The sequence below is a fragment of the Sorex araneus genome, chromosome 1, assembly GCF_027595985.1.
Source record: "Sorex araneus isolate mSorAra2 chromosome 1, mSorAra2.pri, whole genome shotgun sequence".
NCBI classification, from domain to species: domain Eukaryota; kingdom Metazoa; phylum Chordata; class Mammalia; order Eulipotyphla; family Soricidae; genus Sorex; species Sorex araneus.
In genome coordinates this window covers 157729571-157757060 of record NC_073302.1, presented here as the reverse complement: position 1 = coordinate 157757060, position 27490 = coordinate 157729571, and the positions used below count along the sequence as shown (strand labels likewise).

At 43.2% G+C, this 27490-nt stretch overlaps 1 protein-coding gene across 1 annotated transcript in view; it reads right to left on the bottom strand.

The window, feature by feature from the left end:
* RASGRF2 (Ras protein specific guanine nucleotide releasing factor 2) overlaps positions 1 to 27123 on the bottom strand; it is a 265637-nt gene extending 238514 nt beyond the window's left edge. The window contains exon 1 of the mRNA XM_004613156.2: positions 26403 to 27123. Within this exon, the coding sequence (XP_004613213.2) occupies positions 26403 to 26690 (288 nt within the window). The 5' untranslated portion in view covers positions 26691 to 27123. The remainder of the gene's footprint in view (positions 1 to 26402) is intronic.
* Positions 27124 to 27490: the final 367 nt, after the last annotated feature.

Genomic DNA, 27490 nt, shown 5'->3' with positions numbered 1-27490 from the left:
TTCAGATCGCAGCAATCATGTCCAGTTTTCTGAGTTACAACTAATGTCAGTTTAAAATTTAAATGCATGCAATAAGTTTGCAATCATTATAGTAAATAAGGAATGCATAAGCTACTCATATTTTATTGTTTGATTTTTATGCTTATGTGCACAAACCGCATATCATAGCTAACATTTTTCAAATACTTATGTGACAGACATTGCTAAGCATTATACTCGTGCCTTCTCTCAACACAGCCCCATCTCAGCCATATCAGGCAGACGTTAATTTATAAGCATAAAACAGAAAAGCTAGGCGACTAATATATAGCCAAGTTCACATCTGAAACCACATAGGATGTCTTTCCTCATCTAAACTACTATCAAATTAATGCACATATTATCACATAATTTAACTATCAAATTAATGCACATATTAATTGATGGATAGCTTCTCCATCAATTAAGGTTTTAAACACTTGATAATCAACTCAGCAGTATTCTAAAACTCAACACCAACCTTCATAGAATGGCACTGAGAACTCTAAGGGACTTAAAAGAAAAATAAAATATTGTCCTTGGCTACAAAAGCTTAGCAGCTTAATTACAGAAACAAAAATAATTATGGTGTGTGTGTGTGTGTGTGCGTGCGTGCGTGCGTGCGTGCGCGCGCGCGCGCGCTCGAGCACGCGTAAGCAAAGCTGCTTCTAAGTAGACTTACCATAAATGTAGAGTGAACTATGTAACAGGGAGTGTAGTGAAGGTGATCCCTAACCCAAGACTTATTTCCCACACTTATATTTGCAGTGGCTGAAATAAAATGAGCACTGAATCCAAATGACTTGGGTTTCTTGTCCATTTCTTTTGAAAGATGATGAGAAGTTTGTACTCAACCAGTGTGTTTTGTTCAGCGAGTCCTTGCCTGATTCAATTTTCATTCCAGAATGAGCTGCGGTTCGTGGCCCCAGGGACTTTGAAATTCAGTGGGAACGAAGTCTACATAAAGCCTGAGAAACGGTTGGCTCTCAGTAAATAAATAGAACCTTCCATATCTTGACTGTCATAGCTGAACGATGGGGAGCTGGAGAAGCACAAGTCATGAAGAAACACACCAGGACTTAAAGTTACTGTAAATCAGCTGACAGCCTCGGCCAGAAACCCTGAAGAGTGTGGCAAACTCCTAGAGGTATTCTATGGAAGAGAAGCCAGTCTGGCTGAGATAGGACGCTGGAGGGCATTTCAAGCAAAAAAAAAAAAAAAAAAAGCGCTGGGCTGATGAGGAATGCTTAGCTACTAGCAGCTTGTGAAACCACAGAGGGCTCCAGTGCCCTGCCAAGAGGCTGGGATTTTCAAGCAGTTACCAAGAGCCAGGAATACTTTCAGCAGAAGAATAACATGACCGTAATAATTTAGAGAATTAATACTGTGAGGGTAATGACCAAAGTGGACTAGGAAAGTGGCACGGGGGCTGGCTAGAGATTTAATTAAGGAAAATGAGGGTCTGAATTCAGTATTGATGGGTTAGACAAACTTGAAGCAGAGATTTTTATTCTGAAAACTGTAGCTTAGGCTCCAAGTTAGAGATTGTTGGATTTTCTTCTGTCCCCAAAGAATCTGGCCTGGAGCAATTCAGACTACTGTGTTTTGGATACAAGAACTTACTAATAATAATTCTACAGTCTTGACACCTTTCTCTTACTTTTCTTCTCTCAATAAACATCTAGGCACTGACCACTAACTGTGCTAGTAGTTAGGGACACAAAAGTAAATAAGATATAGTTCAGGAGGTTATGGAGCTCAACATTTAGTAGACAGCAGGTGGATGCACAATAATAACTACAATCGTGTAGTTATTTTTTAATATTATTTTATATGCACAGCAGATAGGGCGTTTGCCTTGCACGTGGTTGACCCGGGTTCAATTCCTCTGTCTCTCTCAGAAAGGCCAGCAAGCTACCGAGAATATCCCGCCCACACAGCAGAGCCTGGCAAGCTACCCGTGGCATACTCGATATGCCAAAAACAGCAACAAATCTCACAATGGAGACGTTACTGGTGCCCACTCGAGCAAATAGATGAGTAATGGGATGACAGTGACAGTGATTTTATAACATTGGGGAAATATTGGAATAACAAAACTGGGAGGGGACAGAAGAGAATTATGAAGTACCAGGCCAGGATAAAACAGGTAGCATTTGCTTCCAAATATGTCTTGACAATCTCAACAATCATCATGTTTTTAAAAAATGATGTATGTATTACCAGTGATATTTCTCATGAACTCAGATAAAGTTATACATAAATTTCTAAACTATATAGTTTCAGGTATAAAATATGCAGTGGAGTCTATGAAATTACATTTAAAAATGTGGAAGTTACAAGGAAGTCCCGTTTATTGAGTGCTGCTTACTGACTGGAATTCACCAATGAACTACGATGATAAAAGTCCTTTTCTTACCTTTTCAACTTTCAACAGTTAAACTGATTCTGAATATTGCATTTCACCATGGAAATAAACAAAATACCAAGACTTACTGGAATCAAGCACACACTCTGTCTCTACCAGCCATAATAAAACCTCTGCTTTGTACATAGCAATCCCTTCAGACTACTTCTGGGGGCCTTAGTTCACCTTAATACAATTTTTCCATTAATTGACAGGAGTTCCCAAGTACTCCACCCCCTCCACATCCTTCCTGTGTTGGGTCACTTAAAAATAACTAGCTATGAAGCACTTAAAATTTCAGGAAATTATTTTAGTGGAAAAACCACTGGCTATCACAGTCACGAGAGACCTCAGAATGTTTTCAAACAGGAACTTTCTCATTTAGATCCTACAAATTCCTTTAATGCCCATCAATGTCTCCTAAAAAACATTAGAACAACCTATTTGCGATATGTAACTGATTTGGGCAAGACTGCTTTAAACCTAATATGTTTCATTACATAACAATGAAGTCCGTTTTCACAAAGTCCCATGTCAAAGATCTTAGTTTAGAATTGTTTAACTTTTCTTACTTCCAAGGACTTATGTCATATATCAGTTACTAAATAATGATATTAATTCAGGTTATTAGATATGTAAGACTAGAGGGCGGGGGATAGCTCAAACATGTGTTCTTTGCAGGTGGGAGCCCCAGGGGCAATCCTCAACACTGGCATCAGAGACCCCAGCACTGCCAGGGGTGCCTCCTCTCCCCCAAAAAAGATACATGCATCTATTACAGAGAGGGAGACTCAGGCTTGGGAGATGGTACAGCATTAGGGCATGCACCTACCTGGCATGTACCAAACCTGGCTTTGATTGCTAGAACCACATGGTCCCCTAGACATCCCTATATGCAGCCCCAGAGGCCCTGAGCACCACAGTGGTGGCCCAGGTTCCCCTTAAACCTCAGGGCCAGAGCAGCATCACACCCTAGGGACCTTGACTTGGACCCCCCCAGCCAAGAATCACTGCAGGGGGAGGGCTCCCGGTAACACTGGCCTGGCCATGACAGGGGATTGAAATGGGTTGACCAGTGCCAGGGGACACTGGAGACCAGAGGACCCGGGTAATAACACATTAACACCTGGGTGTCATGCAGTGCTACAAATCAAACTCAACCTCTGCACGCGCAAGGCATGGACTCTGGTTCTTTAATCTTCCTGGACCCAAAATATGGGGAAGAGGGGGCTGGAGCGATAGCACAGTGGGTAGGGCGTTTGCCTTGCACGCAGCTGACCCGGGTTCTATTCCCAGCATCCCATATGGTCCCCTGAGCACCGCCAGGGGTGATTCCTGAGTGCAGAGCCAGGAGTAACCCCTGTGCATCGCCAGGTGTGACCCAAAAAGCAAAAAAAAAAAAAATGGGGAAGATTAAAATATCATGATTTTTGTATCACAGGAAACATATAGCTCACATATTTTTTGAATATATGCCGTAATAAAAATAATAAAGCATTATTTTTTAAAAAAATAAAATAAAGGGGCCAGAGAAATAGCATAGGGATTAAGGTGCTTACCTAGCATTTAGCCCATCTGAGTTCAATCCACGACACCACATTATAATCCTCTGAGTACCACTAGAAGTGAACCCTTGAACACAGAGTCAGGAGTAGCCTCAGAACCACCAGGAGTGGAAAATCAATCACCCACAAAATAAAACAAAATAATAAACATTCCTGCATCTGAAAAACATAAAAGCAAGTTAATGTCTTTATTTAAATGGCCTCCTGAAAGCCCCCAGAGGCCAGCCATGATATTCATTCCAATTTTATGAGCAGAAAAAATACATAAATACTCACCCTACCGATCACTATAGGGCAAAACCACATCACTACAATGCTCTGCTGAGGTGAATTTATTCATCATCAAACTTCTACTACCCTTTATTAAACATCTCTAATCATGTATATACTATAACTGTCCTTTTAGGATAAGTTTCATCACTAACTTTCTCATTGTATCCAGAGGCTTTGCTTTAACAGAGTCCTGTTTTAGGGCCAGAGAGATTATTTGGAGGTTCAGACTCATGCCTTGCATGGGGTCAACCCATTTCAACCCCAAGTATGGACAGGACCAAGAATCACCAGGCAGGACTCCCAAGGCCTCAGAAGTAACACTGAGGAGACAACCTGCCAAGGCCTAAATAATCCAAAGCCTTTCAGGACCTTAAAATAATCTTCAATTATTTTATTTTTTTAAGCAACAAAATGAGAAAGCTTCTTTAGTAAAATTCCTAGCAGGCTCTTAGTTCTCCAACAGGAGGACCTATAAAGCACACCATTGTTCTTTCAGGAGTCCTGCCTGTGGTTTCCCAGAAAGTGGGGCTGGGGAGGCCTGGAGGGGTCCGAGCACAGAGTGTTCTCCACTTTCGGGAACCTCGGTGTTCCGGGTGGAAAGGATAACAATAAGCCCAAGCCGGCAAGGCAGCTGTTAGCAACATTTCAAATTGGAAAGAATGAGCATCCCAAGCCAGGAGAACTTGATTGTTTTGTTTTGTTTTTTTTTGTACAAAAGGTACATAATCAAATTTAAGGATGAGTTAAAATTGGCTGCTCTCCAGCCACAAGGAAAGAATATGAAAAATAAAAACCTGCTGCCAAGTAAAGTAGACAATTGGGGCCAGAGAGGGGGCTCAAAGACTGGAGCACATTGTTGGGTGCAATTCCCAGCATGGACCCCAAGCACTGCGACCCCCAAGCACTGAGCGGAAATAGCTTCTAAGCACTGCTCAGGTGCTGCCCCATTCCCCAAATCAAAAGAAGTTGACAATTTTAGAGCTGTACAGAAGTGAATTGCATCAGAAAGAGAGGGGACAGACATAGAAGCACTGCACTCATTTGTGGAAATATAAAATAACATAATATGAGACTGACACCCAAGGACAGTAGAGACAGGGCCAGGAATATTGCTCCATAATTGGAAGCCTGCCTCATGAGCTGAAGGAGAAGGCAGCTGGAATAGAGAAGGGATCACTAAGTCAATAATGGTCAGAGGAATCATTCGGGATGGGAGATGTGTGCTGAAAGCAGATAAAGGAGCAAACGTTATAGTCTCTCGGTATCTATATTGTAAAAGTAGAGAAGAAGAAAGAGAGAGAGAGAGAAAGAGAGATAGAGACAGAGAGACGGAGAGAGAGTATGAGGAAAGTTGTCTTCCATAGAGGCAAGGAGAGGGTTGTGAAGGTGTGGGGGGGCGAGGGGGGTGTTGATAGATATTGGGGAAATTGGTGGTAGAAAATGTGCACTGGTGGAGGGATGGGTGTTCGATCATGGTATAACTAAAACTCAAACATGAAAGCTTTGTACCTGTTTCTCATAGTGATTCAATAAAAAAAATTATAAACTGGCAAAAAAAGAAAAAATGTTAGAGCTATACAAAAAATCATTTTAGTAAGCCAAGATTCTGTGACACACAGGAGCCTCCAGATAAGACAAAGACCTAGGTAAAGATCCTCTGGAGCTGACATCAACATCTTTAAAAGAACATTTTCAGAAAAAGTAATTCAAAACTCAAGCTACTGAACTTTCCTTTCTGATGAGGTCATGAAAATCCCTATCCTTGGGATAGAGAGAGAGCTCAAGTGGCTGGCACAAAAGCATGGTGTGCTAGAGGCCTTGATTCAAGAAAGGCTAGAAGAAAAGCTACTTTAGACAATCACAAGCCTATCTGCTATTCATCACAAACACAGCAAAGAGTTTTGAAGAAACAAATAAAGGCCAAGTATTTTACTCTGGAATCTACTATTTTTTTTTATTTTTGTAATGGTAAATAAAGCACACTTTTTTGTAAAGCTTTTTTAGGGGAATAAATAACAACATCAATCAAATGAGCATATTGATTGAAACATGTCCTTGAGACCGGAGAAATAGTCCAGGGGTTAAGGTACTGGCCTTGTACACAGGCCAGTTCAAATCCCTGCCACCACATATAGCGTACCTTTAGGAGAGTTCCCTGAGCACAGATGCAGAAATAAGCCCTAATCACCGCTGAGTGTGAGCCCAAAGCCCAAAAAAGGAAAAGGAAAGAAAATCACATCTCACTTTATAAAATATAGAACAAGTGTATGTTTGCAGGCAGGAAGCCTGGGTTCAAAATCTGGCACCCCAGGGTCCTCCAAGTACAGAGTAACCTGGAGAAACCCCCAACTACCACCAGGAGTGACCCAAAAACACTAAAACTAAAAATAAAATGTAAAACACAATGCAGGCATACTTAAAGAAACAGAATCTGACACTTTATGGCATTTGCACTTTGTGTATTCTCATAGATATTCACACTGATTGCGGTTCAAGAACTTCTGATCTTAACTAACATCATTCTTTGGGAGAGTAAATTTCACCAAAAAGCAAGGACTGGTGAAGGGATGGGTATTCGAGCATTGTATAACTGAGATTTAAACCTGAAAACTTTGTAACTTTCCACATGGTGACTCAATAAAAAATTTAAAAAAAAAAGCATTCACGAACTAGTTTTATGTCCAGAAATTAAGTTACCATATTTGAATATATATGTATATAGATAGTAGACATATATAGTACTATATATAATATATAGTACACATATATATACATATGTACATACATATGTATATATATGTATGTGTACTCATATCAGATGAGGTTTCCTGCTTTATTTACAGATGATATCTTTTTTTTTTTTTGCTTTTTGGGTCACACCCAGCCATGCTCAGGGGTTACTCCTGGCTTTGCACTCAGGAATTACTCCTGGCAGTGCTTGGGGGACCATATGGGATGCCGGGGATCGAATCCGGGTCGGCCGCGTGCAAGGCAGACGCCCTACCCGCTGTGCTATCGCTCCGGCCCCCAACAGATGATATCTTATGTTCAGTCCTAAATCTGGGAGAGGGGGTTATTGGAATTAATTTTTGTTTGTTTCTCATTTTGGGGCCACACCCAACTGTGCTCAGGGCTTACTCTTAAGTCTGCTCTCAGGCATCACTCCTGGCAAGACTTGAGGGACCATTTGGAGTGCTGGGATCAAATCTGGGTTGGCCGTGCACAAGTTAAGCGCCCTACTCAGTACACTATCTCTCCAGTCCCCATAGATCTGCTTTATGTTGTGTTTTCAACCATTTACAAAACTACCCTGAGATACTAATTTGTGTTTTATTAGAGAAAATAGGTTTCTTGGTTTTATTTTATTATTTTATTTTATTGTTTTGAAGGAATGACCTCCCACATGGAACTCAGGGGCCTTTCCTGGAAATTCTCAGCAAACTGGGACAGCAGTTCATGAGGCCTTGAGGATGCTGTTCTGGGTGAGCCCTGTGGTGCTGGGAAGTACCTGGATCACCTTAATGGTGGACAAGAGTGGAGATAGTAGAGTGGGTAGGGCACTTGTCCAAGGCACTTGCCCTACATGTGGCCAACCCAGGTTTGATCCCTGGCATCCCAAAAAGTCCCCTGAGCATCCCCAGGAGTATATTACTGAGTGCAGGGTCAGGAGTAACTCCTGAGCACTGATTCATGTGATCTAGAAAAAAAAAGGTACACAGGGGCCTTTTGGACCACACTAGGTGATGCAGTGGGGTATGTGGTACCAGAGATCAATAGGATCAGCTGCATGCAAGCTGTGTGCCTTATCCCTATACTATCTTTTCTGGCCAGAGAACAGTTTTTAATTCAAAAGAAGTCAGTGCAACTACGCTAACATCATGTTTCATTCTTATGTTTGTTTCTTTGCACAGGACCCCTACTGCACTGCCTGCCATTTTATTCACAAATACCACCCTGACATTTACTGTACGTACCACAGCAGCAAAGCTAAGCCGACTGGAAGGAATATTTGTAAATCATACATCTGATAAGAGGCTAATACCCCCAAAACAGGAAGGACTCACATAATTCAGCAAAAATATTTAAATAACTCATTTTAAAACCAGGAGAGAACTAAAGAGACATTTTCCCCCAAAGAAGATAGATGGAAAGCCAGCAGGTACACGGAAGAGTCTCAGTATCACAGATCACTAGGGAATGCAAATGAAGCCCAAAAAGATAGCATATCACTCCTGTTAGATGGCCATTGTCAAAAACACAAGAAAACAGATTCTGGTGAAGATGTGGAGGAAAAGGAAAGGAATGTTTAAGCATGTAAGCTGGTGGGAAGCAAATTGGTACAGACAATTTAGGAAGGAGAGATTAGGGGAGATTTTACCTGGTGGTACTTGGAGCTTAATCAGAGATCATTCCTGGCAGTGCTCAGAGGAACATATATAGTACTGGGTCAGTGGCATCTCCTGAACCCCTGTACTATCTCTCTGGCCTCTGGTACAGTCAATTTATGGAGAATCCTTGAAAAATTAATCACAGATCAACTATATGATCCAGCCATTTCACTGTATAATTGAACAGCAGACAATTCAACCACAGGAAAAAGAGAAAAAGGAAATACTACCTTTAACAACAACATGAATGGACCCTGATGACATTATGCTAAATGAAATAAATGAGACAAAAGAAAAGAAATCTCTACATGATATCACTTAGATGTGGGATTTAAAATGAGTTTTAAAAGTTAATACTAAACTAAAATCATTGAAAAAATCAGATTTTTTTGTTGAAGATAGGAGGGAAAATCAAAGAACAGTGGTCAAAGGTATATACTTCCAGTTATAAGATAAATAAATAGTGGAGATATACTGTACAATCTGCTGATTACACTTACCACTTCTCTGTAAGATACATAGAAAAGGTATCAAGAAAACAAGTTCTAAGCAGTCTCATCATTTGGAGAAATTTTTTTTCATTTTATCTTTATGAAAAGATGGTGTTAGCCAAACTTACTGTGATGATCAGTCTATAAACATGTAAACCAAACCATCACACTGTAGAAATAGACACATACCATGATACATGTCAGTTATTCCTCAATAAATCTGGGCTTGGGGAACCTCCATGTGTAGAAAAAGTTGAAGAGAAGAAAAAGCAATAACTCAGTGCCAAAACTGATGGTCGCAAATAGAGAAGAAATCCCTGTGCCTCTACATCTAGAAAATAAAGTGCATCCATTCGAACCTACTAGAATAGTTCAAATGAGAATGAACGGACAGTTCAGGATATCAGCATACTTACAAATAAGAAACTTCTCAGAGATGGTGAACTTGCAGAAAGAATTTCCTAAGAAACGCATGTGTTATAATAGAATCCCAAGAACTTATACCACTTCTTGCTTTAGGAAATAGCAAAACTCAGGCACTGAGATCACCAATGAGAACCCCAGAAATGGTTTAAATCAGTATGAGGAAAAGACCTGAAAATAAGCCATCAGCTGAATGTTGCATTTATAAGTTCATTGTTGCATTTATAATGGGCCCAGGGAAATGGCATGGGAACTAAGGCACTTGCCTCGTGGCTGCTCCTGTGCTGGCTACCCTGGTTCAAATCTCTGGAACCACAAATGCTTCCTGAGCACAGAGCCAGGAGTAGTCTCTGCGAACTGCCAGGTGTGGCCCCCAAGGCTCAAATAAATAGATAAACAAATAAGTCTATTAGCTCAACCAGCATGGGTTCCAACTGCCTTGCCAAACAGTACATTTTCCTTCCATGATCCTCTACAGTTTTCTGCATGTGCATTTGAACAACATACTCAGGTATTTCTAAATAATCAAGGTGGCAGAGGATTTCACTGATAAACCATAAGCAAAGCAATTTTTTTGTAAAAAGGAAAATAATATCATCTACAACCTCACAGGATCTTTCTTATACACAATGTCCAGCAATCAGTTAAAATTACAAGGAATGTAGCAACTGTTAGTTAACTGCTGAATCTGTGTTAAAACTAATAGAGGGGTCCCAAGAGAGAGCACAGCAGTTAGGGCCCTTGACCCGCATCCTGCTGACACTGGTTGGAATCCCTGACCCTACATCTGGTCCCCCAGCACCACCAGGGCCAGGGGTATGACCCAAAAGCAAATATTAAATGATCCATAGAGCAGGACTTTCATCCCCTACCTGAAATTCCTGCTTGAGGATGACAGAAATTCAGGCTCAAGAACTGACAAGGAAGGGCCAGAATCTTGTTTGTCATATTGGAAACGCATATTCAAGAATTAACTAGCCTGGCCTTGTTTCAATTTTACCTTTTACAAAAGTAGCACATTATCTGTCTAGAAGAAATTTTATCCTCTAGGCTAACATCACAGTGGGTAGGGCATTTGCCTTGCATGCTGCAGACCGGGTTCGATTCCTCTGTCCCTCTCGGAAAGCCTGGCAAGCTACCAAGAGTATCCCACCCACACGCCAGAGCCTGGCAAGCTACCCATAGTGTATTGGATATGCCAAAAACAGTAACAACAAGTCTCATGATGGAGACATTACTGGTGCCTGCTCGAGCAAATCGATGAACAACAGGACGACAGTGACAGTGACAGTGACAGGCTAATATCAAGCCACTAACTCAATGGGTCCTTGATTCACAGACTCCTTTGCTCTCTGATGCTCTGGTCCCAGTGGTATGGACTGGGCTACTGTGGCTTGTGTGTCTTTGCGCCAGTGCTACAGAAGCAAAACAGAAGGAGTTTCCCCTGCCAGGGAGGGCGGAGAGGGGGGGCAGAGGGCCGAAGAGAGTTTGAACTTTTGGGCACTTGCCAATGGCAGAACTGTTTGGTGGCCACTTAGAAAACTATACCTGGAAGCACACCACGGCTGCTGACTACACTGTTCCCAACAGTCATGCCGTGGGAAGCAACCAAAACTTCTGATCACGCAGCTCAGCGAGGCAGCCCAGCAAAGTTCTCAGAGCAAAGGGCTAAGACCACTGCTAAGACCTTTCCAGATGACTGATCCTTCCCAGTCACACCACTATGGCCCTTGAAACCTACATACAAATAAGAGATGATTTAAAATGAAGTGAATTAGGGGCCAGAGCAGTAGTATAATGGGTAGGATGTTTGCCTTGCACACAGGTTAAATCTTCAGCAGCCCATAGGGTCCCCGGAACGCTGCCAGGAGTTATTCCTGAATGTAGAGCCAGGAGTAACCCCTGAGTACAATCATGTGTGCCTCAAAAAGCAAATAAATAAATAATTATTTAATAAATCAATATTAAAATGAAGTGAATGGCCTAAAGAGAGAGTACAGGGGTTAAGGCACTGATCCTGCCTACAGCTGACCCCTGGCATACAGACAATCCTGAGCACCACCAGGGGTCACACTGCAGAGCACAAAGTGCCACAAAGTGTGGCCCCAAAGTTCACTGTATCACTGTCATCCCTTGTTCATCCATTTGCTCAAGCAGGCACCAGTAACGTCTCCATTCATCCCATCCCTGAGATTTTAGCAGTCTCTCCTTACTCGTCTTTCCCAATGACTTGAGGCTCTTTCAGGGTCAGGCGAATGAGACCTGTTATTATTACTGTGTTTGGCATATCGAATATGCCACGGGGCGCTTGCCAGTCTCTTCCATTATGGAGACCTTTAATGGGAACTAATGTCAGGATGTACAAACACACACTGGAATCCTCTCTCCTGTTAAAATCCTCTCTCCTATGACTTCAATAAAATGAAAGTTAGGGCCAGGGAGCTAAGTTTCTAAGTCAAAGGGCAAGAGCCCAAGCTTCACATGCAGGAGAACAGGGTCCAATCCCCAGCACCATAGAGTCCCCTGAGCAACAAGCCCCAGAAGAAGCTCCCTAAGCACTGATGGGGCGTGGGAGGGGGCTGAAAAAACAAAAACAGGAAGTCAAATATTCTTCTGAACATTTTGTTCAAAGATACATGTCAGGAACTGGCAGAAACAAGAGGCAGAGCATGAGAGCATGGCTACTGGGTCCCTTATAGTCACAAAGGAATGTTCTGGGCTGATTGAGATGTTCTCAACCTAGACTAACGTTGAACAACTACACATTTACCCACACCACACTCACACTTCTAACAGGCGAGGGATCTGGGATGGACATCAGACCTCAGTAAAAGTGGTGAAGAAAAAGCATCTCAGGGGTCCCCCATCCCTGCCCCAGGACATCACCCCGAACCCTTCCCTCACTGACAATGGTCATGGCACTACCCCTCTTCTGAAAGTCAAACTTCCTTTCCCCTCCACAGCAGGAGGAGGAGTGAAAACCAGCACCACTGCAAAAAAATAAAAGTGGGCTGGAGCCATACTACAGAAGGCAGGGCTTTGCATGTGCACGACCAAGGTTCTATCGTCAGCATCCCATATGGTCTCTTAGCACTGCCAATTTCCAATTCCTGAATGCAAAGCCAGGAGTGAACCCTGAGCATAGCCAGGTGTAGCCCAGACAAACAAACAAGTTTGGAATATGTGTAGGATTTAAAATCGCTGCAATCATACTATAAAGATAGTGATGTATCCTAATACTTAGTTGACCTGATCCTTCACTGAAAAACAAATGTCATAAAGAAATTCAAGGGCCAGGGCTGGAGCAATAGTACAGGGGGGTAGGGCGTTTGTCTGCCTTGCATGTGGCAGACCCAGGTTCAAGAATCCCTTAACATCACTGGGTGTGGCCCAAAAAACAACAGGAAGGAAGGAAAGAAGGAAGGAAGGAAGGAAGGAAGGAAGGAAGGAAGGAAGGAAGGAAGGAAGGAAGGAAGGAAGGAAGGAAGGAAGGAAGGAAGGAAGGAAGGAAATATGAGGGATGCCATCTCACTCTAACAAATACCCTACCTCCCCCACCCCCGAAGCCTTTCCTGTCACTTCCTACAAAGTCCAAGGTGCACTTTGCTTTGGGCAGTGCACTCATATCTATCTCTATGGACCGGAAGCACCAGCTGTCAATGAAAATAAATATAGATCTTAATATCACCACTGTTTTTTTCTTTTTTTTTTTAAGAATTTTTTTAGTGTCAGGGATTGAACTCTGGGCCTCATCCACAGGAGGCTCGTAGTCCAGCCCCAGAGCTGCATCCCTGGTCTATGCTTTTATTTTGCTTTATTTTTGACTTTGGAGCTACTCTTGGCAGTGCTCAGAGACTACTCCTGGCTCTGTGCTCGGGGGTCACTCCTGGTGGTGTTTGGGAACATATGTGGTGCTGGGGATTTGAACACAGGTGGTCTGCCACATGCAAAGCATCTGTACTATCTCTCTCTCCAGCCCTCACTTACTGTTTCTAAAGCCTCAACAGTTTCAGAATTCTGTTTGATCTGGGGCTCCATCTGGGCTCAGGGCTTACTTCTGGTTCTGTACTCAGCAATCACTCCTGGCGGGGCTTGGGGGACCACATGGGGTACCAGGGATCAAAGCTGGGTTGGCCACATACAAAGGAAGCACCCGACCCACTGTCCTCTCTTCCAGCCCCATTTTCAGAATTCATAGAGGAGACTCAATTTCATTTTAATTTTGGGAAATGGAGTTAAGATCCTACGAAATAAGGGTAAATTATGAACAAGACAGTTCTTTTTTTTTTTTTTGCTTTTTGGGTCACACCTGTCCATGCACAGGGGTTACTCCTGGCTCTGCACTCAGGAATTACTTCTGGCAGTGCTCAGGGAACCATATGAGATGCTGGGAATTGAACCTAGGTTGGCCGTATGCAGACAAACGCCCTACCTGCTGTACTATCACCCCAGCCCCTGAACAAGATAGTTCTGGATAAACACTCGTTCCCAGTTAGCACTTTCCCCCATCCACCAAACACTGTGCTCCAAGCTCAGACTCTGCAGATCTGCAAGAGGAATCTCAAGCTCTGAAGGTAGCACAAAAATCATTTACTAGTCATTCCATACATACTGATATGATGATTCTTACACAAGCCTTTTGATGCATGTTGGTGTCTGCATATCTGAAAAGGCAGTAAGCCAGCATCCAATATCAGGAGAGGAAACAATCCAGACCCAGCAAGTATAGAGGCAGAGCATTAAGACTGTCTGTCATTTAGAGTCAGCTGCTGGTTCTGGCTGTCTCCAGAGTGCGAGTACCCTGGTCTTGCAATCCAGATCTGCTCAGCACGTTCATTCAATTTACCGCTGTCTCTCCTCTGATTGTCTGATAGCTTTGAGCAGAGAGCAGCATCTGTACCTTGCCCCCCCCCGCCGGAGCACCTGCAGATATGGTTCCCATCCCCAGCCATTTCATCATCAAGCACCACAAAGAAACAGACAGCTTAGACTGCATTCAGGGGTCCTGAAAGGCAACCTAGAGTAAGAAAACAATATCTGCAATTCTTATAACTGACAAAACGTCTTATGTCTTCAAATCTACTGGAACTAATAAGATAAAATTCTAATCATCAACTACATTTTTCACCCAAGCAGTATTCAGAGGTCCCAGGGATGACTTCCAGCAATTCTCGGCCAACTGGGCTGGATGGCTCAATGCTCAGACCAGCAATGAGGTGCTACTAGGGCCCAGTGGTGCAGGGATCCACCACGTCTACACCTGGGGCTGCTGCAGAGTGGGAGGAGGGAATGAGACATTTCGGATCAAACTCAGTTCCCTTGAGCATGAAAGGCATTACAGCCCTAACCACTAAGCTATCTCTCCAGCCTTCAACTACTAGGGGGTGGGGGGCACAGTTGGGTCACAGCTGGTGGTGTTCATGTTTACTCCTGACTCGGTGCTCAGGAATTACTTCTGGAAGTTCTCAGGAGGTCATATGGGGGTGCCAAGGATCGAAACTGGGCAGGTTTGTTCCATATGCAAAGCAAATGCCCCGTCCACTCTACTATCACTTAGTCCCTACTTGTTGATGTATAAAAATGGCAACTTATATTGCTTAAACCTGAAGGCACTAAAGTGCTGTAATGAAGCTGAAGCAAAACCAAGCCACGAGGGGCCTCAGCAGGGAATGCGGACAGTGAAGGGCATAGCCAGGGAAGCAGAAACTGTGTAGAAATTGAAACACTGAGGAACCAAGATGGCATGAGCGCACAGAGAGTCCAGCTTAGTCCCAAGAGAAGAACAAAACTCACCTGTACGGCCTTCCAAAATTGTGAGCACCTGCCTCCTGCTCACGCGCACATAGGTAGAACTGTTATTCATGACAACTTCAATCCCTACTTCTCTCTCCTCACTATTAAGGGTCAAACACAAATCATCATATGACAGAGACCAGCTAACTAAACTAAAAGCTTAGCTATCCTAGACAAAGCAGACTACACACATGATTAATGAAATTTAGAATCACTGTATCACTGTCACTGTCATCCCGTCACTCATAGACTTGCTCGAACAGGTGCCAGTAACGTCTCATTCGACCCTGTTGCATTCAGGGTCAGAGGAAGAGGCCCATTATTGTTACTGTTTTTGGCATATCGAATATGCCACTGCCTTAAAATAATATTGACTAGTAGTTGGGTCTCAGAATTAATTCTGAAAGCCGGGTGAAACGCTGGCTTATAGATGATGTTCTGGTGTTGCAAAATTATATAAAATACTGAATTTTCTCACCTCTAAACAGATCACTGTGAAGCTGGAAGCGACTGGTTACTGGACTACAATAAAACAAACAAGATGCTTCAGTAAGGGAATCACTTCTGACTTAATCTCTCCAAGAGGCAGGTCAAACCAGGAAAATGCTTCTGCATCATGATTCCAGCTAAACGATTGAGTTCAATATTTTTGGTTTGCATTTGCCAGAATTTACTAAAAAGCTACTGCCTCTATGTCTCCACAACTACTGCCTAAAAGTCTTTTCATTTATAATTTATACTAAAGAAGCAAAAATGACAACTATTATAATAACGTATGGTAAAACAGAAACACATTACAAATGTGTTTCTGCATCTGAGGTGGCTCTTTTCAGAGCTACATTTAGTGCAAGCAACTGCTATGCCAAAAAGCAGAAAATATTCTCTATTTACAAGTGAAATAATATATCTCAGGGCTTGCTTTAAAGTAGTCTAGAATAGATAGAGGGGGTGAAAAGACGTGCATGGAGGGAAACAGATAAGAAGAAATGGCAAGAAGTGATTCAAGTTGGATGAGTGTGCAGTGTTCCCTGAATGGTCCTATATGCGTGTGCTAAATTAAAAAGTACTTTTTTCAAAGAGGAAGGAAGGAGGAAAACTTCCTAAATGGCTCTAGTAATGAAAACAAAATGCAGCTAGTCAAAGAATTACATTGCAAAAGAATTGAAAAAAACACCCGCTGACAGTGCCAGGCCTGCTGGGTCCAGTCCAGAGCCAGAGGTAAGAGTTAGCTTCAGGGTGTAGCACGCAAGCCTGAGGACGGAGGTGCTCTGGGCCTCAGAGATAGTACCAGGAGTAAGATCTTCACTTCGCACATAGTCAACCCTGTTTCTGGCACTACATATGGTCCCCCCCCAACCCTATTCCCAGTACCGCCAGGAGTGATCCTGAGCACAGAGCTAGGTGTGTCCCCAACACCAGAAACAGAAAAGAAAAAAATGGGAATGAAGGTGCTATTCAGATCCCCCTTTCTTTCCACAGGGTCCATGTTTAGGAAAAGAAACTGTTCAGGATCATCTATCTGGTGAGTGGCTGAGTCACAACTCCAGCGAGTAGATTTTTGCTCCTGAAACAAACTATGAATTAAGCACAATACTATGAGAAAGTAATATTGAGATGGGGGGGGAGGTGTTGTGGGGGGTAGTGCTCAGAGATCCGATGGGCCACTCCTTGGAGATACCAGCCCAGACTATAATTCGGGACACCAGGCCGCGTCCAGAGGAGCTGGGTTGCGGGCGGGGGTAAATTGTGGGGAGACTCCCAGGCCCACGCCCAGGGATTGTATCTGAGTTGGTGCATGCGCTGAATCTCTGTCCTATCTTCACAGGCCCCTAAAAGTAATATTAGATAGGGGCTGGAGTGATAGCACAGTGGGTAGGGCATTTGCCTTGCACGCAGCTGACCCGGGTTCGATTCCCAGCATCCCATATGGTCCCCTGAGCACCACCAGAAGTAATTCCTGAGTGCAGAGCAGGAGTGACCCCTGTTCATTGCCGGGTGTGACCCAAAACAAGAAAAAATAAAAAAACAAATAAATAAAAAGTAATATTAGACTCAAAAGAAAGCGAATTCATACTATCACCCTCCGACTCCTCTGCATCTTTCACAGTCTCTCTCATCAAGCCTTCTTTAATGAGTTATGATGTTACATAATGAACCATAGGTCAGGGTTTTCTCCCGATTCCCACACCATTAACCAGTAAGCATCTAGCATTGCCACCAGCCCCTGCTTTGAAAGTACAGTTGCCAGTTTGCATTAGTCACATAAATGGCCCAGGTTCATAAATACCGTTCAGGAAATGAATCAGGCATTGTGTGAATTAAATCAAACAATGACAAAATAAAACCTTTCGGTACCTCAAAGGAATAGAAAAATCTTAGGAACCAGAGTCCTCCGATACCTGTTCTTTGCATCCTCATAGGGCTCAGCAAGGTCACATTGATTAAATGTGGGATGAAGTTATAAAAGAAATGATAACCTAGGGGCCAGAGAGTTAGTACAGCAGGGAGGGTACTTGCCTTGCACACAGCCGACCTGAATTCAACCTCCAGCACTTCACATGGTGCCCGGAGCCCTGAGCAGAGTCAGGAGTAAACCCTAAGCTGTGGCCCAAAAACGGGCAAAAAGAGAGAGAGAAAGAGAGAGAGAGAGAGAGAGAGAGAGAGAGAGAGAGAAAGGGAGGGAGGGAGGGAGGGAGGGAGGGAGGGAGGGAGAGAAGGGAGGGAGGGAGGGAGGGAGGGAGAGACGGGAGGAAGGAAGGAAGGAGAAGGAAGGAAGGAAGGAAGGAAGGAAGGAAGGAAGGAAGGAAGGAAGGAAGGAAGGAAGGAAGGGAGGGAGGGAGGGAGGGAGGGAGGGAGGGAGGGAGAGAATAAAGGGAGGGAGGGAGGGAGAGAATAAAGGGAGGGAGGGAGGGAGGAAGAAGAAAGAGAAAGGAAGAAAGAAAGAAAGAAAGAAAGAAAGAAAGAAAGAAAGAAAGAAAGAAAGAAAGAAAGAAAGAAAGGAAGGAAGGAAGGAAGGAAGGAAGGAAGGAAGGAAGGAAGGAAGGAAGGAAGGAAGGAAGGAAGGAGGGAAGGAGGGGAGGGAATAAAGGAAGAGAGAAAGGAAGAAGGAAAGAAAGAAAAGTAAGAAGAAAGAAAGAAAGAAAGAAAGAAAGAAAGAAGAAAGAAAGAAAGAAAGAAAGGAAAGGAAGGAAGGAAGGAAGGAAGGAAGGAGAAGGAAGGAAGGAAGGAAGGAAGGAAGGAAGGAGGGAAGGAAGGAGGGAAGGAGGGAAGGAGGGAAGGAGGGAGGGAATAAAGGAAGAGAGAAAGGAAGAAGGAAAGAAAGAAAAGTAAGAAAGAAAGAGAAAGAAAGAAAGAAAGAAAGAAAGAAGAAAGAAAGAAAGAAAGAAAGAAAGGAAAGAAGAAGGAAGGAAGGAAGGAAGGAAGGAAGGAAGAAAGAAGAAAGAAAGAAAGAAAGAAAGAAAGAAAGAAAGAAAGAAAGAAGAAAGAAAAGAAAGAAAGAAAAGAAAGAAAGAAAGAAAGAAAGAGTTATAGACTACATTTCACAAAGTTAAAGCATGAGAGCCAGAGAAATAGTACAGGGGTCAAGGCTTGCCTTGCATGAGGCCAAACCCAAATCCATCCCTGGCACCATGAGGTCCTTGAACAGGGAATATCCCCAAATTTAAAAAATAATAATAATAATAAATAAATAAAACAAAGCATCACTGTACCACTGTATCACTGTCATCCCGTTCTTTGTCGATTTACTCAAGCAGACTCTAGTAACATCTCTATTCCTCCCAGCCCTGAGACTTTAGCAGCCTCTCCTTATTTGTCTTTTCCAATGATTGGAGACTCTTTCAGGGTCAGGGGAATGAGACCTATTGTTACTGTTTTTGGCATATCAGTTATGCCACGGGTAGCTTGCCAGACTCTGCAATAGCCCCAAATTTTAAAAAAAAAATTAATAAATACATAAAACAAAGCATAAAATGACAAATTTGTTTATTTTTAAGCATTTATTTGAAGCATTCTTAAAATATAAAAAAAAAATATTTTATTTGTGTCTTCTCCAACCTTCGGAAAATTCTAATTTTCATTTGCTCCCTAACTCTAAACTTATGCTGATGGTCGTCCCCAACTAACTGATTCTGTTACACCTTAGAAAGAAAAAAATTAAATGAACACAGATAAATTCAAATATGTTCACCCCACCACCACACCCCCACCTCTTCCTAAAAGTGTATTTGGGGTATTTTGCATTCACTGTGAAGAGCTTTAGGAAAATTATTGAAATCGGTAGTGCTTGTTTAATTATACATTGTTAAAGAACCAGTAAAAAGAAAACTGTGAAAACACGTTTTCTGTATCTCTGTTCCACCTACTGATACCAACATTTCCTGAAAATAAAGTAAGAAATGGAGAGGAAAAATCCACTACTTTTTCATTTTTCCTAAGTGTATTTTTTTTATTTTTTCTAAGTATACACATAATCATATTCAAATTCCTTGAGCAAAAGTAGTTCATAGATACTCTCTGATAAGTCAAAATATGTACTCCTAACTTTTCAGTCTCCTGATCATTGAAAATTATACCCATTAAAATGTAGTGAATAATTCAGGACTAGTGGTTTAATTTTAGAACAATGACCACAAATTATAAACACAATCATTTGCCACAGTTCTATATTGATATCTAAGAAACATTTCTATTTTCAATTAAAGAGCTTCCTAAGAAGCCAGGGAAATGATATTGGGATTAGGGTTCATACCTTCTATGTATCTGGCCAGGATTCAATCCCCCGCACCAAACAGCCTCCCGAGAACCAGATGCATTTTGAAATCACGATAGTTAGTGCCTGAGCAGCTCTGCACCCTGAGTCTCTCACACTGAACCCCTTCCAGATTGGGAGGGAACTCTGGGAGTGACCATCAGACACCCCCCTCAAAAAAAAACCTACTATAGTCTTAAGGTAGAGACATATCAGAGAGTAATTTAATACTGTGATTTATCTGAATCCAGAAAAATAAAGACTCCCCAATTACAGACAGATTGGATTTCCAAGTCACATCTTAAAATGTTAATGATAGAAGGGGGCTGGAGCAATAGCACAGCAGGTAGGGCGTTTGCCTGCATGTGTCGGACTTGGGTTAGATTCCCAGCATCCCATATGGTCCCCCAAGTACCACCAGGAGTAATTCCTGAGTGCATGAGCCAGGAGTAACCCCTGTGCATCGCTGTGTGTGACCCAAAAACAAAACAAAACAAAAATGTGCTTTAAGTAAATAGTACTGTCACACTGTTGTCCCACACTGCTGTCCCATTGTTCTCGATTTGCTCAAGCTGACACCAGAAAGTCTCCATTGTGAGACTTGTTGTTACTGTTTTTGGCATATCGAATATGCCATGGGTAGCTTGTCAGACTCTGCCGTGCAGGTGGGATACTCTCAGTAGCTTGCTGGGCTCTCCAAGAGGGACGGAGGAATCGAACCCGGGTCGGCTGCATGCAAGGCCAACGCCCTACTGCTGTGCTATCGCTCCAGCCCAATATCAACAATGATTTTTAACAAATTCTAAAGACTGCTTGCTAAAAATAAGAAACATTTGTTATTACCCACATTTTAGACCTTATCATAACCCAATAAGATGGAAATGTTTTTATTTTTTAATTTAGAAGAGAAAAAAATTGTCTTCATGCTACAGATCCCACCATTTAATAATGCATTTATTAATTGTCACTCATTAATACAATCTCCCAAAATTGTCACCATAGAAAGCATTGTATACACATTATAACATCAAAGATAGATGAGGTCATGCTGAATTCATTTTTTAGGGGCAGGGTGGAGGTTTGGCCACACCGGGCCACACCTGGCAATGCTCAGGGGTTACTCCTGGCTCTGCACTTGGGAATCACTCCTGAAAATTGCTATACATCAGTGAAACAATATTAACAAAACTGAAAATCCACCTCAACATACCACCCCCTCTACAATTATTTTAGAGATTGCATGCAATTCTGCCTAATTCTGCCTCTGGTCAATGCAAAAACACCAAAATGAATAGCCAGTGATGAGGTGATAGGGGAAGTTACATAATGTTACATCCCCTTTAAATCAAATCAATATGCTTAATTCAGCACAAATATTACATGTCGCTAGTTTAAACCTTTAGAACTACAGCGCTATTTTTCCCTCAAAACAACTGAAATCAGAATGAATAATTTTAAATTAGCAGGAAAATAAGAACAAAGATGGTTTTGTTCCTATATGTCTCTCCTACAAAATAGGCAAGACAGGACCTGACTTGCCTATTTAGTAGGAAGAGACATATAGGAACAAGAACAGCTTTGTTCTTGATTTCCTGCTAAGTTAAAATTATTCAGTCTGATTTCAGTTTTTGAGGTAAAAATAGCGCTGGATGTTCTAAATGTTTAAATCTAGTCGACATGTCATATTTGTGCTAATGAAAGCATATGGATTTGATTTAAAGGGATGTAACATTAGTGGGTAACTTCCCCTATTCACCTCATCACTGGCTATTGCATGTTGGGTGTTTGCCAAATTAAACCTATTTTCAGAATAAATGTAATTGTCTGCAATGGTTTTTCTTATGAATAGTAACTGGAACCAGAGGGATAGATAGTACAGCAGGTAAGATGCACACAGCTGGCCTGGGTTCAATCCTGGTACTGCATATGGTCTCCTGAGCCCTGCCAGGAGTGCTCCCTGAGCACTCAGAAATTAGCCCTGAGCTCCACCGGATGCAGCCTCAAAACAAAAACCAAACAATCAACAACAACAACAAAAAAATAGCAACTATCCTTTATTTTCTGAAGGCAAATCAGAGTAAACAGAATAATTCACATTCTATATATGTTCCTATCTTCCCATTCTCCCCAGATTTGAAATTTCTTATAACTCAATAGATTTCAATAGTCACCTCAGTGTCTCTTCAAGATAACTCAGTCTTCATAAGTGGAGTTTGATTTTGATCATCTCCCTAGAACTTTGTGAATGCCAGAGTTAGCACAGGTAAAAATAGAGGAATGTATACTAATTTCCAAGAGCCGAAGTGAGGCCTAGATTACATAAAATCATAAAGAATAATACGAAGCCTGACGCCTGACGTGGAGAAGGAATTCACCATACACAGAAGACCCTCCCCCTTAATACCTGGACTGAAGAGTGGGTTTTCCACTTTTCACAAATGGGTTTCTTTTGAAAGAAGTAAGAGCCACACACATTTTCAAAAAAAAAGGTTTATCACTTAAATTTTTTTTCACTGAACCCATTTTAGTGCATCTCTATCACTGTCCCTAAAAGGAACAACTGTGGAAGAAAGCCTACAGATTTCACCAAGTTTTCACTTTTCATTCACCAAAGTGAAATTTGGAGATACTTGAGAAAATAGAGCAAATAAACATTCCTTCAACTTAGGCATACCTGGAAAGTGAAAAATGCCTCCCTTTTCCCTTACTAGCTGGCAACTGTTTAAGACAAGTGAAAATAAGCAAATGTATACTTTAATTATTTTTTGTCAGCTGACTTATTTTGTTTGTTGAGCTTGAGGAGGGAGAGCGGGGGTTTGGTCATCCTTAGCTGTGCTCTGGGGCTGGGGAGAGTGGAAGGTGTCACTCCTGGGCAAATGCACTACCAGAGAGCAAACTAGGGTTGGCTACTGCACGTCAATGCCATATGATCTCTTTATCAATTCACTTTGAATTATTACTTAGATTAAGCAACCCAATGATATTTTCTTCATAGAAATTACCTATCCATTTCCAGGAGAAGTAGAATTAAACTGACAAGAATCACTAGAGGCATTTCATGCAAGAATTACACCAAGTGTTATGAGTATTAACAATATGAAGTATGTTTGCCTTACAATGTGAAAAGTAACACAACTCTTTGTTCAGGTGATCATGTTCCTATAGGTTTTCACACCCACTGAGCCAGCCAATCTAGCAGTACTGTCACTTCAGTCACCTGCTTGCTTTTAGCTGCTCAAATGCAGTTTTCATTGCAGAAATCGATCATTCAATCTTGTGAAATAGCTTTTTCACATCCTCTACATAGTCAAAAATCTCACATCGCTTGATACATACAACCTTAGAAACAGAAGTTGTCCTTATTGGAAGGTAACCTGGAAGTCATCTTAACCAAATTTTTTTTGTTTGTTTTGTTTTAGTTTGGGGACCACACCTAGCAGTGCTCAGGGCTTACTTCTGGTTCTGCATTCACAGATCACGGCTGGTGGTACTCAGAAGAACAAATGTAGTACCAGGGATCAGGTGCATGCAAGACAAGAAGCCTTAACCCCTGTACTATCTATCTGGCTGCTTCAAAAATCTTAATTTTTCCCATTCAAAAACAGTTACTTAACTAGGAAGAAGAAAAAAGGAAACATTAAGAAATTTTCCTGAATAAGTCACATAAAAAATATGGTAGAAGAAACAGACTTTGCCTCCCAAAGTTTTGTTTCAAATCCTAGCCTTCAACTCTGTGTATGATTGATATAGTTATGTGGAAATTTCCAATAGCATATTTGGGGAAATAAGACTTTAAGATGATGTCTGCTCAGACCCTCCTACCTGCCTTCAACCTCCCCAGTGTCACGGAGAAACAGTTCTCTCAGCTTAAAATGACCTGAGCACATTAGCAGCACAAATTAACTGAAAGGGGACTAATAGCAAAGCTGCAGATTTAAGGGAGAATATTTTCTCTTGCTTCTTTTCCTGGCAGTTTCTTCTTAATCCTTCAAGCACTTACAGACAGGCCCCATGCTGGGGCAAAGCACCAGTCTAGCAAGCTAACTCAAATCACAGAAGCCAGTAAAACACAAGTCAAAATCTGACAGGTTTCCCAACCCCCAATCCATTTTGGAATGCTTCTCTCTGTGCTGGAGTCATCCACACTACCAAAAGTTCTCATTTCTAACCTCATCGAGAGATCTAAAATGATTATTAAATGCTCAGAAGTTGTATGATGATAAATAGAAGGGGGAAATGTGGGGCTGGAGCCATAGCACAGCGGGTAGAGTGTTTGCCTTGCACGTGACAGACCCGGGTTCGATTCCCAGCATCCCATATGGTCCCCTGAGCACCGCCAGGAGTAATTCCTGAGTGCAAAACCAGGAGTAACCCCTGTGCATCACCGGGTGTGACCCAAAAAGCAAAAAAAAGGGGGGGAATGTTTTTATAAGATGCCTTGCTTAATTAACACTTCCATCAGAAAGTGGTGTGAGCCAGGAAGATGATGGCTCAAAGGAATGAAGCACACACTTGGCATTTGGTCCCTCAGTGCCAACACCATCCCCCACCCCCACCCCCAACCCAAACAGAAGAGGTTACTCCTCTTTATGTTTAAAGTATGGCTTTAAAAAACTCCCTTGAAGATGAGAGTCTATATATCTTTCCAAATAGAAAAAAATGTTGGTTTTCATATATCAATAGTCAGAATACAATATAAGTTACAGCAAGTGACATCTATCCACCTTCAGCTCAAAGTGATTACCTCCCCATACTAGTATAAACACACAGAGAAAAAATAAATTTTAAATATCCTATTTTGTGTTAGATGCAATAAGCATTAAAGCCTATTAATTTTGGACCTGTGGAGCCTTGGAATGCATCCTTAAAGAACAGAAGAGAAGAAGATGCAAACGATTATGGAGAAAACTCTGTTTTCTCAAAACCTTCTCCCATCCTCAATTTAAGTTGTAAATTCCATGACTTAAAATTTAAACTTACAATTTCAGTATCTGACAAAATCAGCAATCAGTTTTGCAAATAATTCTCAAGTTATCCTCAAAAAGCCATAGAGAGTCTAACTTTCAGGTTTGTAAGCATTATAGCAAGTTCAAGCAATTATGTCTGTTAATGACTGATGGTGGGAAACCAATGTGGGAAAACCTAACTTCTGGTTGATTTGGTTTTGACTCCTCTTAATTTTACACATTGTTTTATGAGCCCGCAGAGGTTGTGCTGGCATGGCATTCATCATTCCATCACTAGCGCCTCCCACAGCCGCCCTCTGCGCTTTTCAATAGAAGCTGTTCGGTCGGAATTTCACGGAAAATTCAGCTGCGAAATATTTTTATGCAACAGCAGAGACAAGCAAGCCCTTTTCTCCCTCCTAGGTGGAGATCTAGAAGCAAAGTGAGAATATTTGGAAGCATAAAAATTGGTCTTTTTAACTTAAATGACCAAATGGTGATTTAAAAAAATACACCAATCTCTCATTTGCAGAAACAGAGAGTGGGCGTCACTAAACCTAGATGGTTTCTTCCTCCAAGTGCATATAGCAAAAACGAATAAAATTATGACCCAGAAGGAAAGGTCACATTCATTTTCAAAGCATTCATTGAAAAGCATACAGAGCGTTCTTTTTAAAATGCCCACGAGTTTAAACATAGCAGGGTGGCGGCTACCAAATAATAATCCCGAGGGAAATGGCTACACACTTACCTCCATAATTAGACCCCGCAGGTCAAATGTTAGCAAGGTAAACTGCTAGAAACCACAGAGACAGATTGAAAATGGACCCACAGAAAATGCCTGTCGGTTCTGGGAACCCGGTAGCTCCCAGACAGCCAGATCAAACATCTGCAGGCAAAGAAACCGACACGCACTAGCCTGGTAAGGAGAAACCAAACTTTCCCAAATAAGTTCGTTGCGTCTCGCCCATCTGCATCCAACAGGTGTTAACACCAGTCACCGCACACAATCCTTCCGCACCCGGTCTCTAAGAAGCCACGGCAGGGGAACCACGAACGCTAAAAGCGATTTCAGGGTGCTGACAAACACGAAGTAGAGCCCCGATTGCAACCGATCGATCCCTTGGAGATGTGGGAGAAGGGGGGAGGGGTGGAGATGGAGGAGTCCTGGGGGGTGCGGGATGAGGAAAACGTTCTGCTCCGTGAAAACGTTCTGCTACTGACACCGCAAAAGGAAAGCAGGTCTCGGGGGCACGGATCCCGGGAGATCCCGTGGCATCCCAGACTTCTGGGGTTGGAAGAGCTCGGGGCCGAGGCAGGGAGACGAGGGAGGGAGGGCGCGCGGTACCTGCTTATCCAGCGCGTCCCGGGCACCTCCCGGCCCCGCGCCGGCCCGGGGAGGCGCGGGCGCCCGCTCGCAGCTGCAGCCCTCCAGGAGGTACATGCCGGCCGGGCGGCCGCTCTGCTCGCCCTCGAAGTAGAAGAGCACATTCTGGTAGAGGGCGAACCACTTCTCGTGCCAGCGGCTCGCCTCGGCCGCCTTCTTGCTCAGGAAGCCGCGCTTGGTGCCCTCCTTGCGGGCCAGGAAGGCCAGGTACAGGGCGTGCCCCTCGTTGTAGCGCACGCTCTTCTGCATGGCGAGGGCGCGGGGGGCTCAGCCCTGCGTCCCGGCCATCGAGGGCGCACCCGCTCCGCTCGCGGCCGCCGCAGAGCGCCCCCTTGGCCCACGCGCCGTGCCGGGCGACGCCGACCCCCCCCCCCACCTCGACCCGGCCCCCGACGCCCGCGGGCAGAGCGGCCCCGGGAGCGCGCCGGAGTGGCGGGTGCCGGAGCCCCCCGCGGCCGACCGTGGTGGCGCGGCGCGCGGCAGCCGAAGGACGATTGTCCTCGGGCAACTCGCTCCCGGAGACAGAAGGTAAAACGTCACGTGGGAGATCAGCTGTAATCGGCTCCGAGACCGATTTAAAGGGCAAAGTCGGCGCGCCGGCGGTGACGGTGGCGCAGCCCGCCCGGCCCGCCGCGGCCAGCCACCACCGTGCCCGCTCCCGCGCCCCGCGCTGGGGCCGATCGCCGCGAGGCGGACGCGCTCACACGCGCACATGGACACATTCACGGCCACGCGGGCAAAGGCACGCTAGGCGCACACACACCACGCCAACACGCCCGCTTGAGTAAATTCACACACAGTGCTCCTACTCCTACAAACTACACGTTCATACGCGCACATGCATTCGCTCCAAAGCACACGATGCACATACTACGCCGAACAGAGTGTACCCACTCACACATACACAGTTACAGGGTGCAGGCCACGCAATAAAATAAAATTGTGCCCGTAGCCACATATAAGCTAACGCACATGCACACTTTAAGATACTCACTAAACACAATTACACACAGAAACCATACACAGACACCCATCCACGCACACATTTA